At 44.8% G+C, this 16,525-nt stretch overlaps 1 protein-coding gene across 2 annotated transcripts in view; it reads right to left on the minus strand.

Moving 5' to 3' along the window:
* Positions 1-9,507, minus strand: part of UBE2V1 (ubiquitin conjugating enzyme E2 V1) — a 33,111-nt gene extending 23,604 nt beyond the window's left edge. Inside the window, exon 1 of one of the 2 annotated variants that reach the window (XM_063096083.1) lies at positions 9,437-9,507. In XM_063096083.1, the coding sequence (XP_062952153.1) occupies positions 9,437-9,458 (22 nt within the window). In that variant the 5' untranslated portion in view covers positions 9,459-9,507. Of the gene's footprint in view, positions 1-6,865; positions 7,040-9,436 lie in introns of those variants that run through there. The other variant, XM_063096087.1, reaches the window with a different exon arrangement.
* Between the last annotated feature and the right edge of the window lie 7,018 nt (positions 9,508-16,525).

Here is a 16,525-nt window from a genome sequence, read left to right on the forward strand (position 1 = left end):
AAGGCTCCAAGTAAGCAGATGACTCCTCAATTTATATTCCCAACTAACTTTCTCCTAGACATCTCCATTTAGATTCCTGATAGGCCTCTCACACTTAAAACACTTCCAAAACAGAACTCCCTTGCATTCCTCCTCAAAAAACAAAAACTACTGAATCCTCATCTCAGTGTAAAGCACAAGTGTGGCTCTGGCCAAAAGTCTTACAGTCACCATAAGAAATCTCCCTCCCCCCAACATCCCCCCAAAAGAGAAATCTTTCTTTTACACTCCATATCCAACCCATTTCCAAAATCTATCCCAAATCTGGTCATTTTCACCATCGCCAGTGTGATCACTGTAGTCCATGCCATCTCAGCTTCTTCACTAGTTTTTTAGTCCACTTGGCTCTTCCTACAGTCTATTCTCCACAATAATCCCTTTAAAGGTAAACAAGGTGCCATCACTTACAAACTCCTTACCTGGCCTATGGAATCCCACTTGCTTCACCAACAACATTTCCTGCCACTCTTTCCCTTGCTCCCTTACCTTCCTTTAGCCATACCAGAGCTTTCAGTTTCTGAGAGAGCTTACTTTCTGCCCTTGCACTCACTATTCTCTCACCCTGGAATTCTGTCCCAGAGCTATGAATGGCTGACTGGTTCCTAAAGTTTTATTTCCCATTCCCTTACTTGCTTTATTTTTCTTCATAGCACTCTTTGCCACTTGACATTTTAAATATATTCATTTCCACTTTATTGGTTGTTTACTGATGGTCTCTCCTATCTGAACACAAGCTCCAAGACAGTAAAACTTCATGTGTTTTGTTCACTGCTGAATCTCCAAGGCCTCAAAGAGTGCTTTGCCCTCTAGGGTATGAACTCAAATGCTTGTTGAATGAATGGATGGATGGATAGGGATATTATTTCAAAATAATAATCCTCAGTGTCACAAAACTCTAACTCAGGTTTTTTTCTGAAAATACAATAGGGAAAACATTCACAGCACCGTTAAAAGAGAGTCTAATATTACAAAGATTATTGAAGGGCCTTAATATGAGCTCTTTTATTTTAAATAGCCCCCCAAAAGTTACATGTTAAATTCTAAATATAATGATCTTAAGAACTACAAATCTTAATTAGAAGCCAGGCAGTCTGCAGAGGCCCTCTCAGATACCTTTACCCCGACACAAGGTCTATGCTGTAATTTTTCTTTTCTTTCTTTTTTACTGTCTGACTCACTCTCTAAGTGTCTCAAGTCAGAGCTGTGACTCATTCAATCATGCCTCCCCAGAGTATGGTATGCCTGCCTGGCATATAATGGTACTCAATAAATGTTTCCTGGTTGAAAATGACAGTATCTCTTCCTTTCCTACTGTTAACTCTAATGTGGTCTACTATAGCCAAAATACTGGACACTGATATCCTATAATTATCTAATTTTTTTTTTATTTTGAGTTAATTAAAACTTGATTACTGGTTTTATTTTTTAATGAAGTGTGAATGAGAATTTCAGGGCAACTTACATATTTTTTTAAATGAGGGAAAACTGGTTTTTTATCCAAACTACACAAATGAAAGGATTCTTCACTATAAAATGAACTTTGTTTTATAAAATATGTAGGAAAGCAGGTTACTAATATCCCAAACTATTATAAACTGCACATAAAGCTAATACACCAATATTTTTGACAAAGCAAAAGAGCATTTTAACTCCCAATGGCCTAACCATACCCTAGTTCTAAACTTCAGGGGCTTCTTCAGAGACATAAGTTCAAATATTGGTGGAGTTCAGAGATACTGCAGACCTTATGGATATATCAGTCACAAGTGAAGACCTCATCCTATCTCAAATGATGGTGTGTAAGATCAAAATTATGATAACATTAATTTAAACAAAACATTTAGTTAATATATTAAAAAATTAAATCCACATATGCCAAAGAACAGAAAAACAGATCAGAAAAACCCAAGAATACTCTGATAAAGGTTTTATCTCTATGACACTTTAAACAACTGAATTAACCTAAATTTTAAGATTCCCAATATTTCTTTGTGAATCGGACATCTAAAAGGCAGCTGGAGAAACAGCATCAAGTGACAGTATGGAGAACATAAGATGACTTGTTAATCTTGCAAAACGAAGAGAACTACAGGTTCTACAATAGCTAGAAAATGTACTAGGAAAATCTACATCTAATAAGTATAACTGAATAGACTATTAAAATGTTAACAATGAGAGCCAGCCCATGGCTCACTTGGGAAAGTGTGGTGCTGATAACACCAAGGCCACAGGTTCGGATCCCTATATAGGGATGGCTGGTTACCTCACCTGGGAGAGCGTGGTGCTGACAACACCAAGTCAAGGGTTAAGATCCCCTTACCAGTCAACTTTAAAAAAAAAAAAATGTTAACTATGAAAATGTTAAAATAACCTCATCAAGGTGCTAAAATCAGGATAATCCAAGACTTTTAAAAAGAAAATATTATTCCTATTACTTCAGAATTCTTCCAGAGGGATTTTTCCTGGATCTTTGTCAGTATCAAAAGTCAGCTAGTTACTTTCTTGGCTAAATATAAACTGAAAAGTCAGCAGCTGCAGGATATTACAAAGAAAATATGACAACCAGGTTGAAAAAGCATGAATATTTGATAAGTTTTACACCATGTCATAATAAAACATTCAATGCAGTAATTTGAAACACAGCAACATATTAAAATATTTGTGGTACAAAAGGATTTTGAAGTCCTTTAAAATATCTTTTGGGAAAATCATGGCCACAAAGCAGCAGCTTTCAGAGCATGTCAATCTTGAAAAACCCTGGGCCTGTGTCTTGATTTAAAAGAGTAGAGGCTCACAGGTTTCTCCTGAAAAGAAAGCTGCTAGTGAAAACTGGTTTGGTTGCCCATTCAGGGAAGTCAAAGAACTGAGCTAGGAATCTGGTGCTGCTCTCACTTCAGAAAATAGGGAGGCCTAGAAGGTGATGCCCTGGGTTCAAAAGTCCCTGAAAGTTGAATATAAAGTCAAGGTCAGGTAACTTTTATTCCTCAGCAACCAGCAAGTGCTGTCTGACTGTCTAGTTACTGCCAGCCCAGAGGAGCAGATTTTCTTTCCTTATCTAGAGCAAGAGTTTGCAGAGTGTGGTTTCCAGACCTGCAGTCTGGACCTCATCTAGAAACTTGCTAGCAATGTAAATTTCAGGCCCTAATCCAGAACTCCTCAATCTGAAACTCCAAGGGTAGGCCCAGCAATCTGACAGGCCTTCCAGGTGATTCTGATGCTCACTACTTTAAGACCCACCACTCTGTCATCCTTAACAGTCCAGACAATGTAACAAACAGCAGGTGACAGAACACAAGACCCTGTGTGTTTCTCTGCAGTTAGGGTCAGTGACCAAGGACAATGATCAGATTTTCTCTCTGAAAGGGGGGACACAAAGAATAAGATGTGGGAAGTCAGTCAGGACAGCTGGGGAAGAAAAAGATATGGTTAATTCTATAATAAAGTACCTCTATAAATACCAACTAATTAGGATAAGAACTTTCCTTTTTGAAGGGCTGAACAGCCACTTTTGCTTCTGTCCTATCAGACATGTTGTTTCTCCATATATGTCAAATCTATATATTTGACTACATCAAAGTGAGACTCTGGATTAATTCATTGCAACATGCAACAAATTTTATTGAGCACCTACTATGTCAGGGACTGTGCTGGGTGCTAGGGACACAGCAGAGAACAGGAAAGAATTCTGCTCTAGTGGAAAGGCACAGAAAATATGTAAGAAAACAATTAAGAAAACCTCAGGTAAGGTTAAGTGCTTTAGAACAGATGAGAAGAGGGAGCTGTGACAGTGACTAAGACGACTATATTGAATGGGGTGATCAGGGATGACCTTTCTGGGCAGCTGTGATCTAAAGAAATGAGAAGCAGTCAGACACATGGACAGTGTAGAGCATTTTCGGCAGTATAAGAGCAAGAACAGAGGTGTGTATGATACTATGTGAGGTCAGGGGGCAGCAGGGCCAAGACCACACAGGACCTTGTGGACCATGGAAAGGAGATTGATTTTATTCCAAGGGGAGTGGGAAGGGCTTTCTGAAGGGGAGTGGCAGTTTCTGTTTTATGTCTGTAAAAGACCATTCTGTCTCCTGTATAGAAAATGCAAGACTGGAAGCAGGAGGCTTTTTTGGTCTTCCAGGCAAGAGAAAGACGGTTCTGGTTAGACTAGGATGACAACAGTGGAGATGGAGAGGAGAAAGATTTGCCATATATTTTGGGGTGGACTTGTGATGGGGTGGATGTGAAGGTGAGGAAAGACTCCTACTTGAGGGTCATTACTATTTACCCATGAATGAACTAATCAGCCAAGGCAAAAATGTCAACAGACATGCCGATGATTGAAGGAGCCTGAGATGCCTAGCTTGGAGATCAGACAGTGGGGGCTGGAAGAATGACAGTATGGCCAAGAGCACTCGTCCAGGAGCAAAACTTTCCCTGTTCTGCACCCTGGCTCTGCAAGTAAGTCATTGGCTCTGGGCCTCAGGCCAGTCATCCCTCCTCTCTGGACCTCAGTTTCCTCACTTTCATAATAAATACCTGCTTCAAAGGGTTGCTGTGGGAAGTGAGACAAAGTATTTAATACAGCATTTAGCACACAATAAGCCCTAGAAGTGCAACTTAAAAAGAATTCTGAGGGCTTGCATGTAAACGAGGATGAGAACTTACTTTGTACATGATATGAGGAGGCCCAAACCCAACAGGTGTGAGTTAGTACAAGGTGTAAACAAGAGTTTCCTTAAAAATGTACCTCACTCTCGTTGGACAGCACATTACCCAGAAGGGGCTAAGTGGTGGCTGGCCAGGGATGCTATAAAAAGGATTCCTGAAATGGGTAGCAGATACTTCTTATTAAAGCCCTTTCTCTCACCAAAATTAAACACTCCAAGATCTAGGAAGGGAATATGCCAAAATCCATGCCTTGTCCATTTCCTTCCTAAGATACTGGGGACAGGTTGGGAAGGGAACTGGAGTCAAAACACCTGGGCTCTAGTCTGAGCATCACCACTCTTCCGCCAGCCACTAATCTCCCTGAGTTTTTGGCTCTTTCCTCAGCAATACTATAGGGCTGACACTTCCCCTAGTTAGTTCACCGGGTTGTGGAGAGTTAGATGAGATGACATAACAGGTAAGTCTAAGTACATGGAATCCTCTAAAGCACCACACATAATATACAAGCAATATTCTTAAAATATTTACTTCACCAAACATGCTACTCTGTACTTCACTGTGGCCTTTCAGAACTAAACAGAGGATTCCTGACTTCATATTTTGTATTCCACTTTCATCAAACTACTGTAGAGCTACAATTCAGGTGGGCAAGGAGGGAGGGAGAAAGGGAGCAAGGGAGGGGGAGAGGAAAAGAGGGAGGGGAAGAGGGAGAGAGAGAGATATGGAGAGAAAGATGTGGAAAGGGGAAATAGGGTGGTTTTAAAGTTAATGTGAAGGGGGGAAATCATGAACGTCAAAATCATGGCAATCCCTTAGGGGAACAGCTTGTGCTAGTCCAGCAAAGCCAGTTTCCCCTCCATCACTGGAGTAGATTGCTGTTTCTTTGGCTGAGCACAATATGAAACAGTTCTCTAGAATGTAGGGTCCATTTTGTGCTAAAGGCACTTTACTACAATTGGTACAAGATGCTCACACAGTAAGACACATGGGAACTGAGACCAAGTAAGGGACTATGGGTTCTCATCTCCCATCTCCAGCTCTCTCTAGGGAACATCCTTGAATGGAAGGGAAAACTATTTAATATCCACTGCCCATATATTTAAATTTTCCTAAGCTAAATGTGTGTATGAGGCCACTCTGATGCATACAAATTTAAAATCCCGCCCAGCCAGGGCCTACCCCTCTGGCATTTAGTTTCTGGTTAACTGTCAGTGAAAACTATGCGATGCTGGGTGAGAGGAAGGACCTGATAGGCAGGAGCCACTGTCTGAGGTCCTGCAATTCTGGCCAAGGCAGAAGGAAGTCACCCTCACAGCATGGGGATCCTAAAGGATTGTGGTGGGTTTCTCAGTTTTCTTTTCAAGGATTTATGCAGAAACCACACATTGCAGAAACAAGGAAAGAGGGAAGGTGGGGTAGCCAAGTGCTGAAAGCAGTGCTCACAAAAAAAACTAAGTTCAAGGGCCGGTTCACTTGGGAGAGTGTGGTGCTAATAACACCAAGGCACAGGTTCAGATCCCTATATAGGGACGGCCGGTTAGCTCACTTGGGAGAGCGTGATGCAGACAACACCAAGCCAAGGGTTAAGATCCCCTTACCGGTCATCTTTAAAAAAAACCCAAAAAACAAAAAACAACTAAGTTCAGCCCTTACAGGAACTCAAAGGCTTCACAGCTGTTTCCTGGCAATCAGGGGCACAGATTAATCAAGAAGCTTCTCTAAACCTGACTAAGGAAGGCCTCAGGGTCCCTCACCATACCTGGAAGACTTCTCCGGATTAGAAAGCAGAGAAGCCTGTAAACTCATTTTAGGTTAACCCAATTAAGGTCTTCCTGCTTCCACTCTCAGCATTTTTCATTCCTTTCCACTGCCTAGGGGCACAGATCAGATCTTATCATTCCCCTCTTTTTAAGATTCTCATTCACTCATTCAACAAATTTTTACTGAATGCTTACTATATCAGACACTTGTTTGATGCCACTCAATATAATCCAAAGCCATCTCTCTCCAACTCATCTCCTTAACAAGCCTCCCTCATACACTAAGGCCTTTTATTCTGTTCTCTTAATATGTCAAGCTCGGTCCTACCACAAGGGCCTTTACACTCACAGTCCACCTCCTTTCTCCCACATGTGACCCACACTGTAGGGTTGGCTCTTACCATTATTTGTCGCAGTGCAAATGCCATCTTCTCAGAAAAGCCTTCCCTGACCATCTCTCCAGACACTTTATCACATCACACAATTTCTTTCATAGCACTTACTGCTATCTTAAATCGTCTTAATTATTTACTCCTTTAGTGGCCTTTTCCCTGACTTGAATGGAAGCTCCTCAACAACAGGGGCTATGTCCATCTTGCTTGCTATTCACAGTGGGATAAAGGCCCTCAGTAAATATCTGTTGAATAAACAGACAAAAGAATTTTGTGAAGCCCGTTTTAGGGCACCTCAAAGACTGTTCTGTGTTGTCTAAATCATGCCAAGTGCTCCTATATTCCACTAGACAGCAACTGATGATGTTTTATCGGACTGCCACAGCATTTATGAAGCACTCTTCAATTGGCAGGGCCTCAAGAAGTTAGAATCAAGTAGCTGTTAAACTGGACTGCAGGTAATCAATCTCAAGTGACTGCAAATAGGTCTGAGTTGCAATATCACCATATCACTGGTTGCCACAGGCACACTGTATTCCCAGTTCACAGCAACCTGGCAGGGGTGTTATTCTGGTGAGAAGTCCTCCCCAGCAATCTGGACTGACTCAGCCTCTCTTTTCTGGGAGTGCCTGTGGCAGTGTCTTGGTAAATGAATTGACTCAGCACTGTACCAGCTGAAATCAAAATCTAGTAAAAGGATGGTCTCCTCTATGGTCAGGAAGACCACACTACTTTAAGGGTAAAAGGCAGCCAGTCAGATCCCCTACATCCAATTTCTTTTATTCCCACCCTACAATCAGACAAGTATGGCTCCTTGGGATACTAGAGGAGCAATAGCCTGGAAAGATGGATTCCCCTCACTTTGTTCCCCTTAGATCACCAACCTCTCTTAACAGTGCTGCTGCTGTGGCCTGAAATAGCCTGAGGATTTCAGCACCCAGGCTGGAGTCCTTGCAGGCCCATAGTGGGGAAACACTGTGGCCCTTTTTAATTCCTCCATCAGTGACCAGCCATCCTCACCCCATCTAGGAGAGCCTCCTTGGCCAACTTCACTGTCAGGTGCCAGAGGGTTGCAGCCTCTGCATCAAAACAGGGACACCCAGTCTCTCCCAAATCCTGCACTTCTACAACCTGACTTTCTTGCCTCATCAGCCCATCTGGGGGATCTTCTCCAGGCAATGCCCACCTTGCCTCATCAAGAAGACTATCTGAGTCCATCCCCTGACACCCTTGACCGCAGAATGCTAATCCTAAAGCAGACCCCTCAGGGTTTGAACCTCTCGCCTACCTTAGGTGTGTACAGCAGAAAATTCAGTCTCAAAATAAGTGCTGCTTCCTTTAACCTACTAGGGACTTGGAAGAGCACCCCCCGCCTGTGTACCCCTTCATTTCCCACTTGCCCATCCTTCCATAAATAGTCATCCATGAGTTCCCATGTCATCTGTTCCTCTCCCCACTTCCATCCAGCCAATGGGGAACTTCTGAGCTGAACCCACATATCTGTCCCAATTATCCAAAGGAGTGGAAGGGAGTGACAGTGTTCACAAAAAGACACTTCTAGGGTATGCTTCCTGTGCCCAGCACAGGAAGAGGAGATGTTTCTTCTCTAAGAGACATCTCTGAAACCTGTCCTTTTCCCATTCTCACCCATTGCAGGAGGCTTCCTTCAGTTTACACTTATCCTCCCCCAACAAACACCCCCAGCGCTCCCAATACACCTGTTCTTCCTCACCCAATATCAGAGGCTTCCACCAACTGCCCCACTTCGAGCTTGTCTACTGAAACCTAACCCGGAGGAATCCATCTGTCTCCTTAAATAGAGGCCTGATAATGATGGGCTCATTTCGCTATCAGCCACCCCAACCAGATCCCTCTGGCATCTAACTCCTTTCCCCCCGCTCACTCATCCTGTGGAGATGTCCTCAGTTCCCACCCAAAAGCAGCCACCCCAAGGCTCTCCCTTTCTAATCAACATAGAGATCTCCTTAGCTAACCCCGTCCCTAAAGCTAACGCTAGAGCCATCCCCTTAACCAATGGGGGATCCTCTCAGTCACCTCCTGAGGATCCCGTTTCCGCCTCTTATTCATCCTGAGGAGCTTCTCTGATGTTCCCTCCAAACAGACATCCCAAGGCTGCCACCTCACTCGGACCCCCAGCACCCAGTAAGGGACTTTCATCCGCTTTGGGGCACCTCCTCATCCCCTAGGGGACCCTTCGATCTCCCTCAAAGAGCCGCCAGCCCCGGTCTCCTCAGGAGTGCCTCAGGGTTCGCCCCTCGCTCACTCCGGTCCCCCAGTAGCGCCGCGGGGTCCGTCCCTTCCTCTCGGCGGGGCGCTCATGCCGCCAGGGGGGAGCCTCTGGGCCTAGCCGTGCCGCCCACAGGCCCCTCTAGCCCCCGCCCGTGCTTCCGGCCACCGCCTCCTCCTCCTCCTTCAGGCCGCTACGGTCGCCGCCGCAGAGCCCAGCGGACAGAGGCGGCGCAGAAGCCCTGGCCCCACTGCAGCGGCCTTTGCGGGTCCCCAGCCCTCGGCCCGAGCCCGAGCCCCCCCGAGCCTGCCGCGCCCGGCGCCCCCGCTCACCCGAGCCCGTGGTGGCTGCCATCTTGCGTAGCTGTCGCGCGAAGGCCGGCCCCTTCTTCACCCCCCACCCGTTCCCCTGGCCCTGATGCGCAGGCGTGCACGCACGCGCAGACGCCGCTGCTGACGCCCGCTCCGCGAATCCGCGCGACACGCGGCGGGGAAGGTTTTTTTTACCTCCCCTTTTGGAGAGGAAATATATGCGTGCGTGAGGGCCCAGCAACCTGCAAGTCCCTCCGGGCTGGGGTACGAGAGAGGGATTGAGGCGCTTGGTGAGAAGGGTAGGGGTAGTCAGGCTTGAGAGGGTGCGATTGTGAAAGAAAAAGGAGAAAAGAAAGCTTTAAAACAAAGAGCGCCTGTTTTGCTTCGGTCATTTTCCTATCTAGTTGCGTCTTCACAACATCTCTACCACGTCAGGATTAATGTGAAAAAGGAAGCTGATAGAGATTAAGCGATTTATCTAAACTCAGCTGTTAAGTGGCTGAGTCAGAATTTGAACCCAGGCCAAATGGTTTTGCTTCCAGGGTCGATGCTCCCTGGCCAGAGGAGGCGCGCGCGTGCGTGTGTGCGTGCACGTGCACGCCCTAAGTGATTTGGGGGCATTAAAGTGGCAGGGAAAATATTCATTCCTCCATTCATTCATTCATTCTTTCGCTCATCAGTCCGTTCATTCATCCAAAGAAATATTTATTAAGTACCTACTATGTGCCAGGCACTGTGCTAGGTTATGGGGATGGATATACATCCCTGAAGAAGCAAGTCCCTGCTCTCAGAGGCTTATATTCTAGTCAGAAACAGAGAGTGAGCAAAAATATATAAATAACTATGATAGGGTATACATAGGAAATGATAACTGTGAATAAACCAGAGAAGGGGCAGTAAGGAACAGTCAGGAAGGGCCTCCTAAAGTGGTCATATTTCAACAAAGACCTGAATGATGTGGAGGTAGAGGGAACATCATGTGCAAAGGCCCTGGGACATACATTGGCAAATAAATGATAAACCCAAGAAGCAACTCCTTTTTTTTATCATGAATGGTCTGAAAAGCCCTAACTGAGGCCAGGAGAGGTCAAGGGACTGGCTTAAGGTCACAGCAAAACACTGGCAGAAGGACCAGAACTTTCAAATACGGAGGAACAAGGAAGCCAGAAGCCCTTACCCAGCACATCCACTTCATCACTTTTTTCTGACGGCAAAGCCTAGTAAGCATCTCTCTGCTCCACTTCTGCCACTCAGAGCAAGCTGCCCTTGTCTCCCACTTGGAGGGCTCCAGCAGCTTCCATTTTCTCCCCCATGGTCCATTCTCCCCATAGCAGCCAGAGTCTACTCAAAACACCCTCCAGCTAAAGCCTTCAGTGGCTCCCCATTCCGTCTGGATAAAATATAGACTCTACAAGTTCAGTGACCATAGAATTATCACCCAATGAGGACACTCATCAGATTAAAAGGGGACCTATTATAATTGTGCCAGGACAACATGGGGAAACCAGGACTCTCCAGGGCAAACCAGGATGGATGGACACCCTACCCACAAGGTCCTGCACCCAGAGCTGGGACTAGGATGGGGTCTAGGGCATCATTTAAGGACGCTTTCACTCAGGTCCCAACTTTCACTTACACGACTCTACAAGTGAGTGCCTCCTTAAAATTTGTGCCCTAACTGCCTCACTTGCCTTGCCCTAGCCTCAGCACCGACTGCCTGTACCCCTGAGACTTGCTGTACCACTCCAGATACACTCACCGGCCCTTTTTGAGGCTTCTGGTACGCAACATGCCCTCTCCTCCCCAGGGCCTTTACCTATGCCGTTCCCACTCTTCAATTCTCAGATCCAGCATCACCCCCTCAAGGAAGCCTTCCTTGGACACTGACATTATTTCCCGTATCGCTTAATACAAGTTAGCTTTGAGGGAGTACAGAAAATATTTGCCCTGGATTTGGGGGTCACTGTAAAGTGGAAGTGAGTGGAAGCATTTGGGCTCCCGAGGTGGACTCACCTCTGGAGTAAAATTTTTTTGATTCGAGTCCTCCTTCATCACTTACTTTGCTGTGTGACTTCAGGTAAGAGGCTTGAGCCTCTCTGGCATCAGTTTCCCCTTTTGAAAAGGGGGATGATAGTGTCGACCTCATAGGGTTATCGTGGAGATAAAGTGCTTTGATAAATTCCCTTGGCACAGGGAGGAGGAAGGGACACTATAAGAGCTGACATTTACCAGGCTGATTACATCCAGCTTTTAATCTTTGCAACTCGATGCAACTCCTAGGAATATCCCCAGATGAGAAAATTGAGACTCAGAGCTAACAGGTGGAGTGAATATTAAAACACAAGCCTCTTTCCACGACGCTCATAAATGTTTAGTCGCATAGATTCCTTCATTCTCGTAGGAAATTCCTTGCAAGCAAAAATTGACAATAATTAGATTTCCTGAGCAGAGAGCATTGCAGGAGGAAGAGGTTAAGAGGGACGGCCCGCGGCATGTTGGTCATTGTAGTCCGGCGGGGTCGCGGAGCCTGCTGGGAGTTGTAGTAGTGCCCGCCCAAACGCTCCCTCGGAAAGCTCCGCCCCCTTCCCGGCAGGTCACAGCCAATCTCCGGACCGGGATTCCTTGCTGCGCCTGAGCCTTATCCCCGCTTTGCGCTTGAGCTGATAAACTCAGCTGATGGGGATAAGAGAGTCCAGTTTTATCGGATTGTTGGGAAGATTAAAATGATTAATATAACTATAGAATTTAGAAGAGGGCTTGGCATTGAGTAAGTGCTATATAAGTATTAGCTGCTATTATTGTTATTAATCTTCAGTGACCCTTGCAAAGTAGCTATTACCATCTCCATTTGTCAGATAGGGAAACTGAGGCTCGGAAGAATTAGGTGGCTTTTCCAAGGTCACACAACAAGCGGGGGGGAGTAATATCAGTTTTGGAATTCAGTCCTCTTAACCCTGGGGAATTTGCTGGTTCCCTTGTGGCGAGGGAGGTGGACACTGGGAGGTTTTAAGCAAAATGTGGGCAGGTTTACGTTTTCACAAAGTATCGCCTGGCGGTCTGGAGGAGACTGAGCGAAGAGACCCAATTGGGCGGCAGCAAGATTGGATGCGGGGAGACCAGAGAGGAGGTGTGTTGGACACCGTTGACTTCCAGTCCAGTCACCTTGTTCCCAAAGGGTGTGGGGTGGGTGTTTGGCAAGTTTCCCTCACCTGATAAAAACTGGGGAGAAAGCTTTTTTGGTCCCCTTTCCTGTTTCATTAGCCATGTAATAACTGTTCATTGCTTAAGCTGCTCTTAAAGGTAGGTTTTTGTTACCTACAGCCCCAAAGCATAACGTAATAGATACAAGAAGCTGGTGCAGAGAGACACATAGACCCGTTCCAAGGCATTCATTCAAAAATGCTGTTCTCAACAAGGTGGGAAAACACCAGGGCTGTTTTGGAATCTCTAGGATATGAAAGATATGTTGAAAAAGTATATTTGAAATGTGAAAAACATAAAAATATATGTTAGCCACCACCTTTACGTTTATATTTCCAATTTATAGTTACGAAAAAAAACCCAACCTCATGCTATAGCTTTTATAGTACAAATTACAGAAAATAAAGGTGATGAACTGTTGACAGGAAGGGTCATGGATACGCAGAAAGACAGATAGTAGAATCCTTGGGAAGGGATCTGTGGTTAACAAGGTATGTAATACATTTGCTGGTGGCATTTGGGGCACATATGTGGAGTCGTGTCCCTCTGAGGTGTGTTGGAGCATAGCATTAAGACATGCTATTTAATGTATGATGTAGTTGCTAAAATATACAGCCAAGAAAGGGTGGCAGTGGGTGGGTAGAGTATCATGGTACAGTTCATTTACTTATTCTTCTATCAATGGACATTTGGATTGTTTCCATTGGCTTCTTCCTATGAAATTTATTTCTGTAATGTCTGAATTTTGTATCATACATTACTTTTGTGGTCGGAGAAAAAGGAATAAAAACTAGGGATCTGGGGCAGGGGATGGGAGGATGACAAAAAGGATGAGTTTCTTTAATTAATTAATTATTTTATTTATTTATTTTTGGTGGCTTGTTGGTATGGGGATCTGAACCCTTGACCTTGGTGTTGAGTTTCCCTAATTTATAAAGAGCCCTTGCAACTTACCAAGAATAAAGATAACTCCAAAGAAAGATGATAATCATAGCAAGCATTTATCAAGCATTTACTATGTTCCAGAGACATAATGTTTTATATATACTAGTTCATTTAATCTTCACAACTATCCTATGAGGTAAGTACCATTATTATCCCCATTTTACAGATGAGAAAACTGAGGCACAGAAAGATTAGGTAACTTGCCCGAAGTCACAAGCTTGTAAGTGGCAGAGCTGGGATTTGAACTCCAATCTCTTACCCACTACTGCCCTGCCTTACAAGAAAAATAGGAAAAGGACATAAACAAATGAGGAAATGAAAATACCTTCTAAACCCGCAATAAAATACCTAGTCTCACTCCACATATTGTATTTCAATTATTCAATGATGCAAATTTTTATATTCAAACATCTCTAAAATCAGGATGCATGTTAGATATAAATGATACCTTAGATTCAATGAAATACTGTAAGAGAAATGCAAATTAAAACCACCTATCAGATTGGCTAAGAACAAAACATTTGATAACACACTGTGTTAGCAAGGGTGTGGGGAAATAAGCACCTCTCAAAAGTAGTAAGAGTTTAAACAGGCACAGCCTCTGTGGAAGACGATTTGGTGTGTGCTAACAAAATTTAAAACACAAACACCCTTTGACCCAGCAATTCAATTCTTAGGAATTGACCCCTTCAGATTCCCTGGCCCTTATGAGCAAAGACTTAAGTTCTCTATTGCACAGAACATCAGTTTGTAATACCCAAGATGAAAATGACCTCAACATCCAATGAGAGAGGGATTAAAAAAATAAAGGTCAGGTCCATCCCAAAGTCAGAATACTACACAGCTGTGAAAAGGAATAAGAAAGCTTTCTGGGTATTGATAGTGACACTGTCTCCAAAAATGTTAAGTGAAAAAAGGCAAGGTGCTGAACTGTGTGCATAATATCCAACCATCGGGTGAAAAAAGTGGGGCTGGGGTGTGGGTAGACATATCTCTATGCCTAATATAAGGGACTTGCAAAGGTCTTGTTGAAATGATGGCCTGTGAGGAGGGGACCTCAGGGATTGGGAGAATATGAATTGGGAAGGAATTCACTCTTCACTCTAGGCTAGGGGTTGGTAACTGTCTAGCTCTTAATCCTGTTCGTGACGCCAGTTGTAAAGCCAGACGACCACAACCATGCTAGTTGTCGGGCTCTTTTACCCGCTGGTAATCCTGCACCGACTGGGCCGACTGTAAAGCTAGGGCTGGGTCTGGAGCTCCCAGACCCCTCAAGCCCGTTCACAGACTGGGTCACAAACCCTTCACATGCCAGGCTGGGTACCCAGACCCCTTAACGCAGGTCTATGAGCTAGGTAACTGGCCAAAAGGTCCTTGGAGGCTGTAGGCTGGAAAGCATAGCTGCGCGGGGATGCCCTCCTGCTTCACTAAAACTCTCCTCTCCCCTTCCCCCCCCCCTCAATACAATAGCAACGAAACTAAAAAAGATACATTGGCGTGCATGCGCACTAACTACACACACACACACACACAAAATTTGCTTAGGCGAGGGTCCTGACCAAACTCTGACACACACACACACAGACAATTTGCTTACAAAGGATGTTGAACCACACCCAACTGGACCTGAGGTGAGGGCCCTGGCCAAACTATTCTATTTTCCCAACAGTAACCTTTTCTGTAAAGGGCCAGATAGTAATATTTTAGGCATTAGGCTTGCAGGCTATTTGGTCTCTTGCAACCATTCAGTTCTACTGCTGCAGGGCAAAAACAGCCACAGACAGTATGTGAATGAATAGGCATGGCTGTGTGCCAATTAAACTTTACAGCTGAAACAGAAATATGAATTTCTTGCGTTGTGAAATATTTTTGCACTCAACCATTTAAAAAAATGCTCGTGGACCACAGTAAAACAGGTGGGCTAGATTTGTCTTACTGGCCGTAGCGAGTTGACCCCTGCTCCAGCTCCTTTGGTATTGTTTGATTCTCACTCTTTACTTTCTGCATGCATTACCTATTAACAAAATAATATTTTAAAGGATAGCTTGAGAATTTTTGGCTTTTCAAAAGGGGATGGGGTTAAAGTTCAGGGCAGGTGCCCTGAGGTGTATGCCCACACCACCTCTAAAGAGAAGGAAGAACAGAGGGGGATGCGTGACATTCCCAAGTCAGCAGGGAACCTGTTTGCCCTGTATGCCACCTACTCTGCTCCACCAGCAGATAGCAGCACATGTCCACCTAAAACAAAGCCATCCAGCACCAACTGGGAGGCCTCAGGCAGAAGCTGGCCCATACACTTGTTTTATTTTGCCCAAGGTATGTTTTAAACATGGAGCCAGCATTTTTGAAATCTGGATTTCTGGCTTCTCTTTAATCAGCTGATGTGAGTAGCAGCTGCCCTTCGGGGATTGATGTCTCTAAGGTCATCCCAGTCCCCAGTGTCAGCTGCCCTTTCCCATGTGTTCTGCTGTTTTCTCATAGTGGACATTTTTCTCACTTGCTGCATGCATCACCTCTCTCCCTCCAGTGGGGCAGCGGGCGAGTGTTAGAGTGCAAGGACTCTGAATCATGCCTGGACCTAAATATCGGTCCTGCCACCTACTAGCTGTGTGACAGCTGTGTGGCCTTGAACATGTTACAGGACCTCCGTGCCTCAGTTTCCCCATCTGTCAAATGATGCTGAGAGTTCTCACCTCTCATAGCTGCAAGGGACTGCTTAATGGGATTGGGCCAGAGCTCTCTGCACAGTCTTTGGCAAGTGCTAAGTGTTCAGTAGATATTAAGTAGCATTTTTCCTTGCACAGCCCTCATGGGAACTTGTTTGCAATCTTCTTATCTCACAACTGGCCCCAACACTTCTGTTTTTTTGGTGGTGGTGGTGGTATTTTTTGTGTGTGTGGCTGGCCAATACAGGGAATTGAACCCTTGACCTTGGTGTACTCAAAACCACACTCTCCTAAGTGA

Source organism: Cynocephalus volans, chromosome 1, assembly GCF_027409185.1.
Source record: "Cynocephalus volans isolate mCynVol1 chromosome 1, mCynVol1.pri, whole genome shotgun sequence".
Lineage (NCBI taxonomy): Eukaryota > Metazoa > Chordata > Mammalia > Dermoptera > Cynocephalidae > Cynocephalus > Cynocephalus volans.